Below are 16,929 nucleotides of genomic sequence, written 5' to 3'. Positions count from 1 at the left end.
ATCCCATGGCAAATGGTGTTCGTTAGGGTTTTGCTGAGCAGCCCGTGTGAGCCATGAATTCCAGGGGAGGCAGCACTTCAAGTCCAGTCACCCAGGAGGATCCCCATCTTCCCCCACAGATTAACTTACCTGCTTTATTTCCACATAACTTTCTCTAGCCATCAGCCAACAGTGAGTCTGTGCTTCCGAGACGTCCACACCTCGCCCAGGCGCTGGTGGCTCGTGCCTGTAATCCTAGCTACTCAGGAGGCTGAGATGTGGAGACTGCAGTTGGAAGTTAACCTGGGCAGCGAAGTGTGTGAGGCTTTTATGGAGAGTTGATCAGTTTAAAGCTAGAAATGGGGCGGTTGCTCAAGTAGTAGAGCACCAGGCTCGAGTGAAAAAGCTAAGTACCTACAACCTGAGTTCAAGCCAACATGTCTGAATGCACTTGGTGCTGTAGGGGAAAGACAAGGAGGGAGGGATGGTGGTGGGCGTGCCTGCTTTGTGTGGGGAGATGCGGAGCTAGGACCTGAGGTGAGGACCTTGAGCGGACGGGCGGGTGTGTTCTGCCGCTCCAGCCACGCCCCTGGCCCTTTTTGCTTTCATTTGTGTTTCTTATAGGATCTCACACTTTTACCCAAGCAAACTTGGAACCACCAGCATCTTGTCCCTGCCTCGTGAGTAGCTGGGATTGGAAGCACGCACTCCGTGCCTAACTCCTGTTGTCTTTGGTCAGTACGGAAGCCTTCGCTGGGGCCGTGCGCGCTAATGGAGCTTCCTCCCTCGCGGCTGGCACTCTGCCACTCCAGCCCCTGCCCCGCTGCTAACTTTTTACTGGTCAATTGGAAATGAGAGTTTCTTGGATTTATCTTGCCATAGCTAGCTTTATCCTCAGATCTTAGCCCCTTGAGTGGTTAGGATTACAGGCATCAATCACTGGCACCTAACCTAATTCTTATTTTGATGGACTTCCTAAGTTGCCCTCCATCCGTCCATCCATCCATCCATCCATCCATCCATCCATCCATCCATTCATCCTCTTGCCCGTTATCCATGGCCGCGTGCCTGGACGCGGGGGCGGCAGAGAGAGCTACCGAGAATCACAGAGCCGCTGCCCCTCAGGATCTGGCCTCTTCATGTCTCCCTGGTTCTTCCATTGCTGTCCAGCTCCCGAGCGCCACTCTTGAATGGCGTTCTGTGAGAGACGTGGACGCCAGTCACACCGGCCTCCACCACGGCTCTGCGAGACCGGCCTGGGAGGTGGCCGGCTCTCGGCTCTGCTCTGAAAGGATGAGGTTATCAACATGACTGGAACGTGGAACACTATTAGCAGACAGAGAAAACAGTGGGTTCCAAATGCATGCGCCACAGAGCGCGTCCACACCGGGCAGTGCAGAATCCCTCTCTCCACGTCTCCCTGGCCCCGTGACCATCGCCTCTTACATAATTCCTTACTGCAAAGTAGGACACGGTCACCCCGAAACTGCCATGAGGGCGTCCACACAGCCATGGGAATTGTTGGTTTGAGTTCAGGTTCTGTTTTGAAAACTCTGGTACTTGTTTCTTCCTTTCCCAGCAGCTCCAGTTTCACTTAATGTCTGGGGCTTGTCTTCACTAGAGGCGGATGACCACAAAGCATTAGTTAACGTGGCTGTTTCTTGGAACCTCTCTTCTAGGTGCTAACTCTGTCTGTGGTCTAATAGGTTGTCTTCTTTCTGGCTTAACCGTGAGATTTTTACATAACCTAGCTGGAGGAAATGTTTTCAGTGTTCATTCATTTTGGCCATCAGTGCTGAAAAGAGGGTCAGTTTTCTTGAGATTTTGTGTTCCACTTTTGTATGATATTATGGCTTCTAAACAAATCTAGTGTTGAGTGTTAGTAATTATTTTCTTTTCCTTTTCTTTTTTTTTGCCAGTCCTGGGGCTTGAACTCAGAGCCTGGGCACTGGCCCTGAGCTTCCTTGGCTCAAAGCTAGCACTGTACCACTTGAGCCATAGCGCCACTTCTGGCTTTTTCTGTGTATGTGGAACTGAGGAATCAAACCCAGGGCTTCATGCATGCTAGGCAAACACTCTACTGCTAAGCCACATTCCCAGCCTGAGTGTTAGTAATTTTAAAGGTCTCCATCCATGTCCCTGTTTTGAAGAACAGGAAATCTTGAACCATTTATGAGCAAAGGCAAAACTCAAAGACTTGTTTGTTTTATTGGGGATACTGGGGATAAATCCAGGGTCTCTACAGTCTACCACTTGGCTGTGCCCTGTACCCCTAATTTTAGGTGGGGTTTTTTGTTGTTGTTGTTGTTGTTGGTTTTTGCCAGTCCTGGCCTGAGTACTGTTCCTGGCTTCCTTTTTTGCTCAAGGCTAGCACTCTGCCTCTTGAGCCACAGCACCACTTCCGGCTTTTCCTATATATGTGGTACTGAAGAATCGAACCCAGAGCTTCATGTATGTGAGGCAAGCACTCTACCACTGGTCCATATTCCCAGCCCCTAAATTTAGGTTGTTAACTATAGTTAAAAAAAAAAAAGAAAAAAAGAGCTGGGAGCCAGTGGCTCATGCCTGTAATCCTAAATACTCAGGAGGCTGAGATATGAGAATTGCAATTTGAAGCCAGCCCTGGCAGGAAAGTCTATGAGACTCTTATCTCCACTAAAACCTAAAAGAAAAGCTACTAGTAGAATTGTGGCTCAAGTGGTAGAGCCCCTAGCCTTGAGCACAAACGCTCAGGGACAGTGCCCAGTCCCAGAGTTCAAGCCTCAAGGCCAGTCAAAAAAAAGTACAGGTTCCAGGTGCCAGTGGCTCACACCTGTAATCCTATCTACTCCAGAGGCTGCGATCTGAAGGCCAACGTTCAAAGCCAACCCAGTCAGGAAAGGCCATGAGACTCTTATCTCCAATTAACTACCAAAGGCCTCAAAGTAGAGCTGTGGCTCAGGTGGCAGAGTGCTAGCCTTGAGGAAAAAAAAACAACTAAGGGACAGTGCCCAGACCCTGAGATCAAGGCCCCCCACAATTGGTTAAGAAGATGTTTTCAAGAGAAGAATGCAGCCGTAGTAGGAACCTGCGCCACTGCTTAGCAAGGAGACGTTTGGTCCTTAGCAGGCTGGGGATGGTGGCACTGAGAAGCAGAGGTGACAGATGGGAGCCATTTTCCTCCCCAGGGACAGTGTCCTCATCCCACCCCGTCCCTCGCAACAGGCAGGAAGTACTCCCTCAAGGCTCACTGGAGCAGCGAAGCAGCAGAGTGCTACATTCTTTTACCATTTGGGGAAAACAATGTCTAGCAAGATATCTGCTCTCGTTCTTCTGTGTATATGGAATGGGCCGGCGAGGGCTTTGGTTTGCGGCTGGAACGGCCGGGTTGACATCTTTATTGAATGAGCGAGTCTCTCGAGTGCTTGCTTTCCTCACTTTGTTTGATAGACTAGTTTGTCTTTGTTTGTCTGACTAGTTCTCTGAAGTGTTCCCTTCAGAACAGCTGAGCACACAGAATCTTTTTTTTTGAAAGAGGAAGTGGTTAGTTTGAATGCAGGAAATAAATTTTCTAACTGCAGCTTAATGGTTAAAAAGTTCAAAATGCAATTGTGTTGTTATCATTAAGTGTTGTACAAGGAGTTACCATTTCACAAGTCAGGTCGTGAGCATATTCCTTTTTTTGGACACTGTCATATCTTTCTTTGCTTTCTCCCCTGTTTCTTCCTCCCATCCCTGCCCACAAGTTGCAAATTCATTTTCCACATACTGTAGTGTCTACTGAATAGGATGATTGCATTTGCTCTGACTCTTGCAGGAGTGGATCAGTATTGAAGTCAAATAGTCTAGGGAAGATGGTTTGGTTGTTTGTCTCTCTCATGTAAACAGCCATATCTGTCATGAGTTTGTATTTCCTCCATAAAACATAATCGTTAGCAAGCTTGGAAGTTAATGTGCAAAAATACCAACCAATGCCTGGTGCCCGTGGCCAGTGGCTATCATTCTAGCTACTCAGAAGGCTGAGATTTGGGGAGTCTCTATTCAACGCTAGCCCGGGGAAGACAAGTTCAAGAGAATCTTTTCTTCACTTAGCATCAAGAAGCTGGAAGTAAAGGTATGGGTCAAGTAGTAGAGTGCCAGCCTTGAGCAAAAGTGCCAAGCAAGAGCGAAAGGCCGTAAGTTCAAATCCCCATGCTGACACACAAAGGAATCTATTTTACCAAGCATTGATGGCTCGTGTCTGTAATCCTAGTTACTCAGGAGAGGAGGCTGAGATCTGAGGATCTGGGTTCAAAGCCATGAGGCTCTTACCTCTAGTTAACCACCAGAAAAGCTGGAAGTGGAGCTGTGGCTCAAACGGTAGAGCATTGGCCTTGATGGGAAAAAAAAAAAAAAAGAGCTGAGGAACAGTGCCCAGGCACTGAATTCAAGCCCAGGACCAGCAAAAATTTAAAATATAAGCAACATGGGTTAGGGGTGTGGCTCAAGTGGTAGGATGCCTGCCTAGCAAGTGCAGAGCAGCACCACAAAGAACAAAACAACAACTCTGTTTTGACTTGGAAACTAAGGATGAGTAGCTACTTTCCTTGCACCAAACAGGCTGCATTTATTCCACAAGGGAAGTGTGGCGCCTCTGTTTCCCCTGCTTGTGGGACGTGAGTCATTATCGAGTCGCTGAGGAATGTACATCTTCCAGAGCTGAACTTGCAGTGTGGTTTAAGGGTCTCTGTTCTTCATGATACCTCTAGACCCTGGCAGTGGAGAGTGGGGGGTCCTCACCAGGCATACCTTGTCTGCCTTCCAGAAGAGTCCGGACTCTCAGATCAGTATGAGCCTGGTGAGCCAGGATCGTCATGAACAGAGAGAGAGGGCTGGGGATATGGCCTAGTGGCAAGAGAGCTCGCCTCGTATACATGAGGCCCTGGGTTCGATTCCCCAGCACCACATATATGGAAAATGGCCAGAAGTGGCGCTGTGGTTCAAGTGGCAGAGTGCTAGCCTTGAGCAAAGAGAAGCCAGGGACAGTGCTCAGGCCCTGAGTTCAAGCCCCAGGACTGGCAAAAGAAAAAAAAAAAAAAAGAACAGAGAGAGAGAGAGGCACCAGGGGCTCACGCCTGTCTACTCGGCTACTCAGGAGGCTGAGAGCTGAGGATTGAGGTTCAAAGCCACCCGGGGCAGGGAAATCCATGCGACTCTTATCTCTAGTTAATCACCCAAAAGCCAGAACTACAGTTGTAGCTCAAGTGTAGAGTACAAAAGCTAAGGGATAACATCTAGGCCCCAAGTTCCCAACCCCGGCAGAAAGGGAGAGGGAGAGAAACAGGGTGGGGAAGGGGAAAGAAAGAGAAAGGTAGGAAGGGAGAGAGAGAGAGAGAGAGATTAATGTACTGTAAGGGAAGTCTCATGTCTCCAGGGGCTCTGGGCTGCCCTGGGAGGCATGATGCTGTCTTTTCTCGAGCTCACACGTTGCTTTGGCCTGCCTGGGCACTGTGCCAGGCTGGAGTGGGCAGGTCAGCCCATCTCCTCCAGCTGCTCACCTGAGTGAATTGCCCCCCCCCCCTTGTAGTTTTCAAAGTGGGTAACTGAGGTACTGGGGAACAGAAGGCCTTTTCTTCACGCTGCTTAGCAAGTGAATGGAGCAGGAGAATTGGGATTCTGGGCTCCTAGGCTATGTTCCTCTCCCAGCCCTCCCTCGGAGGACCCAGAACTACAGTCCAGGGCAAAGAAAAGCTCAGGAAATGGCTGGCATAGCTCAAGCAGATTTCTTTGGTTAACTTATTTGGAAGCTTTTCTCTGTTTTGTGTTTTAACTGCTCGTAATTTATCAAAGACAGACTCATTGTTTTGGCAAGCCCTTAGCCTGGGGGTCTCTGACAGAACCCCCTGCGCTCTGATAGGAATTTTTTTTTTTTTAATGCATTCTTAGTTTGGAACTTGAAAACGTATTCTTAGTTGCAACAGCTTCCTGGAAAATTTAAATAGGCCATTTTATTTGTACTACAGCAACTCTGGGCAAAGAGTGGCTTCATCTCTCTCTCTCTCTGTTTCTCCCTTTCTCTGTCTCTGTTTCTCTTTCCCCCTCTCCCTTCCCTCCTCCCTCTCTCCCTCTCTCCTTTTCTCTCTCTTTTCCCACCCTCCACAGACAAGCCGCTCTCTCCTGGAACTCAGCATTAAAATTGATCACTTTTCCTCCTCTTTTTGGCAAAATAAAATAACCTTAAAGTTTTTGTTTTGTTTTAATTTTTTTTTGCCAGTCCTGGGGCTTGGACTCAGGGTCTGAGCACTGTCCCTGGCTTCTTTTTGTTCAAGGCTAGCACTCTGCCACTTGAGCCGCAGCGCCACTTCCGGCTTTTTCTATGTATGTGGTGCTCAGGAATGGAACCCAGGGCTTTCATGTATATGAGGCGAGCACTCTACCACTAGGCCATATCCCCAGCCCTAAAGCTTTACATATAGAAAGCTAGGCAGGACTTTCTGAGGAAGGTGTGTGAATAAAACAGAGAATGTAGTGGACATTTGACGTCTATGGGGAGTTCCTTTGCTCATTTTTTAAAAATACATATTCAAAATAAAATACTCAGTTCCGGGAGGTCATTGAAATGGTTGTTTTGGAGGGGTGGGGGCTGGGGGACAGATGGAAGGCGTGGGGGGTGTCAGGCTGTCATTCCGGGAGGAGAGGCGCTTTGAGAGAGGCTGCAGTTAGCATTTGGGGACGCACCGTGATATCTACCGGTGGGCACAACGGGAAGCGGAACCCAGCATATGGTCAGGAAGGGACACAGGCCAGCGGCAAAGGGGAGGAACTGGCGGCTCAAAGAAACCAGGCTTCAGCGAGCTGCCTCAACTGCTACTGAGGTAAGGCAGAGTCGTAAGGAACCGAGAAGCCCTCGGGGTCAGAAGGCCGCCCCTGTGGACGTGACCATCCCCTTTCATTTGGGAAGCGTCGGCAGGTGACGGGGAAGTACATACTCCAGCCCCAAGCGAGCGGAGGAAGCAAGAGTGGACTGTGCCTTCAACTCACAGGCAGGACATCGGCCTCTGACTTGAGATGGGAGAAAACCAGAAAAGGCCAGAGACAGGGCTGGGGGTGTGACTCAAGTGGTAGAGCACCTGCCTAGCAAGCGCCAGACTCAGTTCAAATCCCAGTACTGCCAAAAGAAAAGAAAAAAAAAAAGATGGGACAAAGGCTTCAGAATTTCTTTGCGTTTGCATTTGGGCATCCTTCCTACCTGCTTCCTTTGACGATAGCTCATACTCTTCCAGAACACTCAATTAGTAAAGTAAAAGGACGGGCAGCCCCCAAGCTGCACGTTTATGTTGGAACGCAGCCTCCTCCCTGGCGTGTTTTTGGCACCATATAGTGAGATGGCCACGTCACCTGAGAACCAGGCCATGTCTTCACCTGGCAGGGGGTGGGATTACGCCACGTGAACCTCAGATTGTATTAGCGTCATGAGATAACCTGCTGCCAGTCACGCGTAGAGGGTGTGTGTGTGTGTGTGTGTGTGTATACATACCAGGGCCTAGGTACTGTCCATTAGCTTTTTACACTCAAGGCTAGTACTCTTGTCACTTGAGCCACAGTTTCACTTCCAGCGTTTGGAAGTTCATTGGAGATAGTCTGTCTAACTGGCTTTTCTTCCCGGGTTGGCTTTGAAACGTGATCCTCAGATCTCAGCCTCCTAATAAGTAGCTGGGATTGCAGATGCGAGCCTTGGGACCCCAGCCTGAGAGAATATATATATTTTAAACGCAGAGCTTCGCTCTTGCTGAGCCTCATCCCCAGCCCCGTTTTGTGCAGGTTATATTGAGGTAGCATCTGATTTTTTGCCTGGGCCTGGACCACAGTTTGCCTATTTTATGCTTCCTGTCATAGCTGGGGTGACAGGCACGAGGATGGGGTCTTATGGACTTCTGTTTTGCCTGGCTTCACCTCACACTGCAGTCTTCCAGATCTCAGCTTCCTGATCCCCGTCCAAGTTGCTAGAGTAACAGGCACCAGCAGCCAGCGTCCGGCTGAAGGCTTTCTTGTTTGAGCTTTGACATGGATTCTGGGCCTGGGGATCGGGCTTGGTGGTAGAATGCGTGCTTAGTATGCCGGAGCCGTGGGATTGATCCCCTGCACCCCTCGCCCTGCCAGAAATGGAACCCGCCACTTGTCAGAAATCACTCTAGTTCTTTTTAGGTGTGTGATTAACCAACACAGGAAGGAAAAGAGGAAAGCATATTTATTGTTTTGTTTGGGGGCGGGGGCAGTGAGGTCCCACTGTGCTGCCCGACTGACCTTGAACTTCTAGGTTGAAGTGATTCTCCCATCTCCGTCTCCCGAGGAGCTGAGATTACAGATGTGTACTACCACACCTGGCTCAAATTTATAAATTTTTATTACTTTTTTTTTTTTTTTGGCCAATCCTGGGGCTAGAACCCAGGGCCTGGGCATTGTGTCAAGGCTAGCACTCTACCACTTGAGCCACAGTGCTACTTCTGACTTTTTTTGAGTAGTTTATTGGAGGTAGGAATCTCATAGGGACTTTTCAGCCCAGACTGACTTCAAGCCATAATCCTCAGACCTCAGCCTCCTGAGTAGCTAGGACTATAGGTGTGAGCCTTATGGTCGATTTTTTTTAAGGAGAAAAACCAAACAGAGTACTCTAAACACAACCAATACCAAGAAAGAAGGAAAAAAAGAAAGACATAAAAAGCACAAATAGTATACTAAATGACTTTCTTTAAAACTTACACTCAAGGTAAGTATAGGTGAAGGGTTGTAGCCAGGCTCACTTTGAGCAGTGTGGGATAGGCCTTTTTAGCTCATGAACTCCGCGACCGATTCGATTTTTAAATACATACCCAGGACCTGAGATCTGAAGGTTATGGCTTAAAGTCAGTCCAGGTGGAAGGAAAAGCCCATGAGACTCTTATCCCCAACTAACCAGCAAAAAGCCAGAAGTGGAGCTGTGGCTCGAGCGGTAGAGCGCCAGACTTGAGCGGAGAAGCCAAGTGAGCACTGGAGACCCTCGGTTCAAGTCGCAGCACTGGCACTCGCACACACAAAATGTCTAGGTTCCCGCCAGGATCACTGGGAAGGACATTGTGTGAGCTGGCCCCAAGGGAGAGCAGCCGGGAAGGGGGGGGTGCTTGTGTCCGCGCGGACGGCCCACGCCCTGCCCCGTCGCCTCCCCCCTCCAGACTTCACCGTGGCCCCAGTGGCAGCTCTAGGCTTTTATCGAGCGCGTGTAAACAGGAGGCCTCTCTCTGGCTCTTGCTCTAAGGCACGGCAGCAAGCTCAAATCCGGCACCAAATGGCAGAGGACAGCAAGGCAGATTACTCCTCCATCCTGCAGAAATTCAACCGTGAACAGCACGAGTACTACCACACCCACATCCCCAATATCTTCCAGGTGAGTGCTCCCCGCCCTCGTCCCCAGCGTCTCCAGGGGAGTCCTCCCCACCACGCCTTCATCCCCAGCATCTTCAGGGGTCCTCCCACTTGCAGGTCCCATTCCACTTTGGAAAGGCCTGAGTCGCTCCTGGACTAGGCAGGATGACAGGGCCTGTTTACCTCGGTGCGCGTGCGTGCGTGCATGCGCGCATGTGTGAGTGTGTGTGTACGTGTGTGTGTACGTGTACGCACGTGCGCATTTCTGTGCTCACACCTGCACTGAGGCTTGAACCTCAGGGCTTATGCGCTGTCCCTGAGTTTTTTCACTCAAGGCTATCGCCCTACCACTTGAGCCGCAGCTCCACTTCTGGCCTTTTGGTGATTCATTGGAGATAAATGTCTCACATGACAGCACTAATGGCTCATTGCCTGTCATCTGAGGAGTGCTGTCCACAGCCAGCCTGGGCAGGAAAGTCTATGAGACTCTTCTTTCCAGTGGAACCATTAGAAAACTGGAAGTGGCATTCTGGCTCAGAGTGGTGGAGTGCTAGCCTTAGGCAAAAATGCCCAGAGATAACGCCCAGACCCCCAAGTTCAAGACTGACAGAACCAAAACAAAACAAATCCAAAAACCTCTCATGGACATGACTTCCATGGCAAACAATGGGCTGTGTTTATGTTACACAAAATCTGGCATTGCAGAAAATCCAGGAGATGGAGGAGCGGAGGATCGTGCGGATGGGGCAGTCCATGAAGACATACGCAGAGGTCGACCGGCAGGTGATCCCGATCATTGGCAAGTGCTTGGACGAAATTGTGAAGGCGGCGGAGTCCATTGATCAGAACAGGGTAAGCATCCATCCGGCCGGGCTCCGGCCGCCTTCCCGGAAGGCCTCGGTCAGATACTTCAAGGTGGTGGGGGGCTACTTTCTGTGGTCTTTGTGGTCTTGGTGCTTTTCAGAAGCACTGAGGAAAGTACAAAGTATTTTTATAATCTCCTGAGAACGCTTACAAAGCTCCCTGGATCATTGTATCAGCCTTTCCTACTGTCTTGGTTTTTTAGGGTTTTGGGGTTGTTGTTTTTTTGTCAACTTTGGAGCTTCAACTGTCCCTGAACTCCTTTGCTGCCCAGTCCTGTTTTCTTTTTCTTTTTCTTTTTTTTTTTTTTTTCAGTACTAGAGTTTGAACTCAAGGCCTTGTACTTGCCAGGCAGGTGCTCTGCCATTTAAGCCATGCCTCCAGAGGGGTGTGTGTGTGTCCTTGTGTGTCTGTCCATCCCGGGGCTTGAACTCAAAGCCTGGGCGCTCAAGGCTAGCACTCTACCACTTGAGCCACAGCTCTATCTTCACCTTTTTGGTAGTGAATTGGAAATAAGAGTCTCACAAATTTTCCTGCCTGGGTTGGCTTTGAACTGTGATTCTCCAGCGCAACTAAGATGGCAGCCGCGAACCACTAGCCACCCCGCTACATAGTGCGTTCGCTTTAGTTACCTCTGCATGTGGGTCTTCATTTGTCCACGTTGAGCCTGGGCCCTACACTATGAATTTATGAATTCAACTGTCCATGGCTTCACCCCTTATTGTACCTGAAATGGACTACCCCCAGCCCTCCTCACCCACCTACTCATCCAGTGTTCATGGCCTCTGCCATGGAGGCCCTGCCAGGGCTGAGGGCCTCCCCCAGCACCCTCCCCCACCTGCCTGGCCAGCGCGTGCAGCTCCTCCGAGGGGCGGGGGGGGGCGGGGGTCTCCATCCTTCCACACTGCAGGTTTGGGAACTGCTCCTGACCCCCCTCCTCCTCACACCAAGTGACCACCTGTTGCCTCCGAATACACTCAGAGCCCTGCCAGCCTTCACCACTGGAGCCAGAATGGAAGGCGTGTGTCTGTGACCCCTCTGGCTTGGTGGTTGAGATGAGGGCCCTCAGATGTTTTCCCCAGACTGGACTTAAGCTATCACCCTCCCAGTCTCCGCCTCCTGAGAGGCGGGGATTAACTGGAGGGGTAGCTCCAGTGGTGAAGTGCCTTCCTAGCAAGACCAGGCCTTGAATTCCAATCCCAGTACCACCTCAGAAGAAAAAAAAAGGAAAACTGCCAGTGGAAACCAGATTGCTACTCTCATGTTTTCTAAGAAAACTATTATCATGGCCCACTGATTTTTCTGTTTTCATACTGAGGTATTTTGTTTCTGTGCAGGACCTGGGTTTGAGCTCAGGACCTGGGCACTGGTCCCTAAGTTCTTTTGCTCAAGGCTAGTGCTCTACCACTTTGAGCCACAGCGCCACTTTGGTTTCCTAGTGTTAATTGGAGCTAAACGTCTCACAGACTTTCCTGCCTGGGCTGGCTTTGAACTGTTATCCTCAGATCTCAGCCTCCTGAGTAGCTAGGATTATAGGCATGAGCCACCAGCACCCGGCTCACTTTTGCCTTTTTGGTAGTTAATTGGGGATGAGAATCTCATGGACTTTCTTGCCCTGGCTGGTTTTAAACTGCAATTTTCAGATCTCAGCCTCCTGAGTACCTAGGAGTACTGGTGTGAGCCACTGGCACCTGGTTTAGCATTGTATTTTAGCTGATACTTGTTTTTCCAAATGTAGAAACAAGGTTGTTGAAAGTCACTAGGATCTCAAGTAAAGACAGAGCCTTTCTATTGAATGGGACATAACCTTTCCTGGTGACAAACATGTCACCAGCAAAACCTCCATTACGAATCTCCGTCATTTTCTTAGCACCTGTGTCTAGGAGGTTGTAGTGACGGGTCAGATAAGAAGCCTCTGTCTGCATGCATCTCACACTTCCATGGCGGGTCTCATTTCAGGATTCCCAGCTGGTCATAGAGGCTTATAAATCAGGATTTGAGCCCCCTGGTGACATTGAATTTGAGGATTACACCCAGCCCATGAAACGCACCGTGTCCGACAACAGCCTTTCCAATTCCAGAGGGGAAGGCAAACCTGAGCTCAGACTGGCCGGCAAAGCCAAAGGAAAGCTATGGCCATTCATCAAGAAAAACAAGGTACTGAAGGTTGGCGCTCGGTGCGAAAGTGAGTTTGATACAGTGCACAGATTTTGAGTTTATCTTGTATAGTCTCAGTAAAACATTAAGACCTTGGCTCGGAAGTTTTCGAAGGAAACGAACGAGACGAAAGCTAGCGTGCTGTTGTAGCTTAGAACAGCGTTTCCTTGCGGTGGTGGTATCTTTGCCATGGCCCTGGTCTCACTTCAGATGTGTTGTCACCCTGCCGTGTCACCCACACTAACCACTGACTGACCGTGTGGTTCCCCCCCCCACGCCCCCGTCCCTGCCCTCGTTCTCCTGTACTGCTGGCCGCCTCAGCTGGGACAGAGGGGTCCATAACCATTTATCCGCACACCTAATTGACCGCCTGCCCGGGGCCTCGAGCATAACTGGGTTTTGAGTTCATGTTAACCTGTGTTTCCGTGAGCATTTCCATTTATCTCTTCCGTGGTGTGGTCCGTAGGTGCATGACGCGTTAACCTGAAAGAATATTACTTGCTTTAACCTTAGAACGGTCGGACGTTTAATTCCAAAAGACTGGTGCTGTTTTCACAATCCTTGTAGCCTTTTCCTCTCCCTCCATCGAGCTCTGTTAGTTTAGGCGATGTAGAGACATTTCCCCGCCCCCCCCCTCCCGCTTCCCCTGGTGTTGGAAACGCGATGAGCGCTGTAGCCTGCACGTGAATGTCGCATGAGCTGCTTGTGTCGGGTACTTCTTGTTCCTCTGTCGCTTTACTTACCGAATCTCTCACTACTTTCACCCCGTCATCTTACACTTCCCACGTGCTTCCTTTCGGACCATGGCCTAAATATTTAATGGTTTGTGTGTGTTTTACTTGCTTTGGATTTCAAATATGATTTGATCCTTATTTTTGTTTATGTCTTCTTGTTTCTGATTTTATTCTGTCGCTGCTCCATCTCTCACATGTAGCTTATGTCCCTTTTAACATCCCCCCATCAGCCTCCCCCTCCCCCCCCTGCCTCTGCCTCACCTTCTGCTGTTCCCAACGGCCCCCAGTCTCCCAAGCAGCCAAAGGAACCCCTCTCCCATCGCTTCAACGAGTTCATGATCTCCAAACCCAAAATCCACTGCTTCAGGAGCCTAAAGCGCGGGGTAAGTTCTGCTGTGGAATCCGGCATTTCTTCGCGCACTTGCGTTGCACGTGTTGTTCTGCATAACTGATTTTATTTGTGAATGAATGCCTTCGTTGTGTTCTCCCTCATGACACTAAAGAAAAATGGAGCTTAGGATTGGTTGCTGTGTAGCTGGGGAAGAAGACAGACATAAAGAGGAGGGAAAAAAAGAAGGGGACAGGACGGATGGATCAATGGGTGATGGGTAAATGAATAGATAAATGACGGACGGATAAAGAATAGATGGATCGAATGGTGATGGATAGGTGGATGGTTGGATGGATGAATGGATGGATGGATGGATGGGTTGATGGTAGGTGATGGGTAATGGGTTATTAATGGATACATAGATGATGGATGGATAGGTGGAAAGAGGAAGCCAGCCAGTCCTCAGTTCTCTTTGGCTCCTAGTACTTTCTAGAAGGAAGGACTTGTGCTCCCTTCCCCTTTAAAGCATCTGTTGTTAATTTTTCACCTTTGGTTTCACCAATAACAAGGAAACTTTAGATTTGGTTTCTAAAACTAACGGAGTAGGAGATGGGGAATTGGAAGTGACTGCGTGTACAGAAAACGCTTGCTTACTAATCACGGAAGCCGTGTGTCACATAGATTTTCCCCCCCGAGCTGGGCCTCAGCTCAAAGGGGAAGCGGGGAAGACACTGTGGTTTTGCTATTTTAGTGAAATTATAGGATGTTGATACAATGTCCCTTGACACCGGGGTGTGGGGAAGCCCACAGGCACAAGCACCCCTGGAAGTGCCCCCAAACCTGAACCCTTCTGAGGGGTGATGTGACAGATACCCCCCGTGGAAAATTCAGCCCCTCAGCTCACTGGTAGAGCTCTCCCTTACCCAGCATGCCCGAGCCTCCAACGGGCGCACTCCAAATATTATGTAATGTGACCCCCCAGGCTGCATGTTTGAAATGTATAGGAAAGAGAAATGAGTTTTGTGTTAAGAACTGGATCCTCTTTCTCTCCTCCCCCAAGAAATCTCATTATGTATGTGCAGATATTCCAAAAGCCAAAGTCTCTCCAGCACTCCTGGCCCCAGGCATGTCTGGTAGAGACCAGAAACCCGCATTTCTCTTCGGAGGGTCAAGTGACAACAGCGCGAGCTCCTTCCTGGGTTAGCGTCTGTTTCCGAGCTCCCAGCTGCCCCTTCCCAGCCCGCTGAGAAGCCTAGCGACCAGCATTTCCCACACGTGGAGGCGTGAAAAGAAGCAGGCGGAGGGGTTAGGGTCTGCTCCTAAAGTTGGTCACGGCCGCATCTTAAGTCCTGTGCCCGGGAAGGCGCCACGCACTGTGGGCAGAGCCTCTAAGGACGGACATCCTCTTCAGGCCAGGGGCGTGCTCACGGGGCAAGGGAAGCCAGCGTCTGCTGCAAACTGCAGTCCCAAGTTCTGGTCTTCCTTCTGGAAGGCCAGCTGCTTGTCCAAGAATAACTAGATAAGAGGAGCCCCCATAATCCCAGTCCGTGGTTGCCGCTAAGGGAATCACCTGACCTCTGTAGTCCTTTGAGTGTACAAAAATTAACACTTTGTGAGAAAGAATGTAGATTTCACAATTGCTAGCAAGGCCATTACCTATGATTAAATTCAAGGTCAAAAATTAAAGTTCATACTGGGTGCCAGTGGCTCATGCCTTATAACCCTAGCTACTCAGGAGGCTGAGATCTAAGGATCACAGTTCACAGCCAGACCCGGCAGCAAAGTCTGTGAGACGCTTCTCTCCATTAACCAGCCAGAAGCCAGGAAAGAGCTGTGGTTCAAGTGGTTGGTTGAGTGCTAGTCTTGAGTGAAAAAGCTGAGCGGAGTAGCAAGTCCTGAGTTCAAGTCCCAGTACCAGCGCAAACAGAAAATAAATAAATAGATAAATACAACTTTCCTACGTGGATTTATATGAGAGGGCTCAAGGTTTCACACAAAGTTGGGGAGCTATCTTGTTTCAAGACTTCCCAGCATAGCCGAGAAAGAATTAGAAACTTGATTTCCCAATAATGTCAAGAGAGCCATTGTTAGAACGAGTGTAGCTTGAGATGTGGATGATGGATTGTGTTGAGCTCTATTATTAGGCCTGGCTGAAGAGTCTGCAGCTTCCTGGCTCGATTATGGTGACTTTTAAAACTCCATTCATGATTCATCAAAGACCGTCCCCAAAAAAAGACCAGGGCGAGCAAGGCTATAAAGTATTCCATTAACCGTAAGTCACTTGGCTCGGCACCTGGAAAGCCTTTCCAAGTATGCATTCAAGTTATTTACAAGCAACCCCTCTGTACATCCATCCTCCGGTCTGTCATGATGCACCATGTGAACGGTCATGGATGTCTACCATTTGTGTCTCTTGTCCCTGTTTCTCTCCATGTCCTGTGCTCATGGAATCTTCCGGAGTGTTTAACAAGAGACCAAAGAATGTCAGTATTCAACCAGGTGCTGGTGGCTCACTCCTGTAGTTCTAGCTGCTTAGGAGGCTGAGATCCGAGGATTGCGCTTTAAAGCCAGCCTTGGCACAAAAGTCCTTGAGACTTTTTAATCTGTGGTTTACCCCCCAAAAGCTGGAAGTAGAGCTGTGGCTCAAGTAGTAGAGCACCAGCCTTGAGCAGAAAGTGCAAGCAAGAGTGCAAGGCCTTAAGTTCAAGCCCCAGAACCGACACCAAAAGTAAATAAATAAAACAAGAAGAAGAGAAAAATAGCTAGAAAGAATATATCGCTTGCAAATAAAAAAAAAAAAATGGGGGCTGGGGATATAGCCTAGTGGCAAGAGTGCCTGCCTCGGATACACGAGGCCCTAGGTTCGATTCCCCAGCACCACATATACAGAAAACGGCCAGAAGTGGCGCTGTGGCTCAAGTGGCAGAGTGCTAGCCTTGAGCGGGAAGAAGCCAGAGACAGTGCTCAGGCCCTGAGTCCAAGGCCCAGGACTGGCCAAAAAAAAAAAAAAAAATGGAACAGGAAGCCCATGGTTTGATTCAAGAAAATCCTTTTATTTTTTTTTCTATAATCAGCAAAATGAGTTTCATTTCTGGATCCTCACATCTTTGCTCAGCAAACTGCTTTTGAAAAACAAAAGGTCCTGAATGGTAGGAGTTTCCCTGAGGGCAAAGCCCAGCCCTGGGCAAGACTTGGAGAGAAGGACTTGCACTTCCCCCAGCTCCTGGCAGTCTGTGCTTAGAGCCAGGTTTGACACCCTTCCCTCTAAGAAGAACATGTAAGGGAAAGAATGGAATGGGAGGGAGGGAAATGCTAAACAATTTTTTTTTTCCTTCAGAAACCCCACACTCTTAGAGCTAAAGTTTGGGGTAAGGGCCTCTGCCTGGAATGTGACTATCTTAAGGCCCCCTGCTGAAAATGACCCATTTCTGCCACCATTTCGCTTATTCATTGTCCTCTTTAACTTGAGGCTGTGAAGCCAAAGATGATTTAGTTAGAAAGCCTATATCC

At 49.3% G+C, this 16,929-nt stretch overlaps 1 protein-coding gene across 9 annotated transcripts in view; it reads left to right on the top strand.

The window, feature by feature from the left end:
* Positions 1–16,929, top strand: part of Fnbp1 (formin binding protein 1) — a 107,358-nt gene that overhangs the window by 75,848 nt on the left and 14,581 nt on the right. For 5 of the 9 annotated variants that reach the window (XM_048344823.1, XM_048344894.1, XM_048344884.1 and 2 more), the window contains exons 7-10: positions 9,230–9,358; positions 10,042–10,188; positions 12,157–12,354; positions 13,289–13,471. In XM_048344823.1, the coding sequence (XP_048200780.1) occupies positions 9,230–9,358; positions 10,042–10,188; positions 12,157–12,354; positions 13,289–13,471 (657 nt within the window). The remainder of the gene's footprint in view (positions 1–9,229; positions 9,359–10,041; positions 10,189–12,156; positions 12,355–13,288; positions 13,472–16,929) is intronic. The other 4 variants (XM_048344876.1, XM_048344868.1, XM_048344859.1 and 1 more) reach the window with 1 other exon arrangement.

Source organism: Perognathus longimembris, chromosome 1, assembly GCF_023159225.1.
Source record: "Perognathus longimembris pacificus isolate PPM17 chromosome 1, ASM2315922v1, whole genome shotgun sequence".
In the NCBI taxonomy this organism is placed as follows: Eukaryota; Metazoa; Chordata; class Mammalia; order Rodentia; family Heteromyidae; genus Perognathus; species Perognathus longimembris.
Note: the sequence above shows the minus strand (reverse complement) of the source record. Positions and strands in the feature narration are given on the sequence as shown.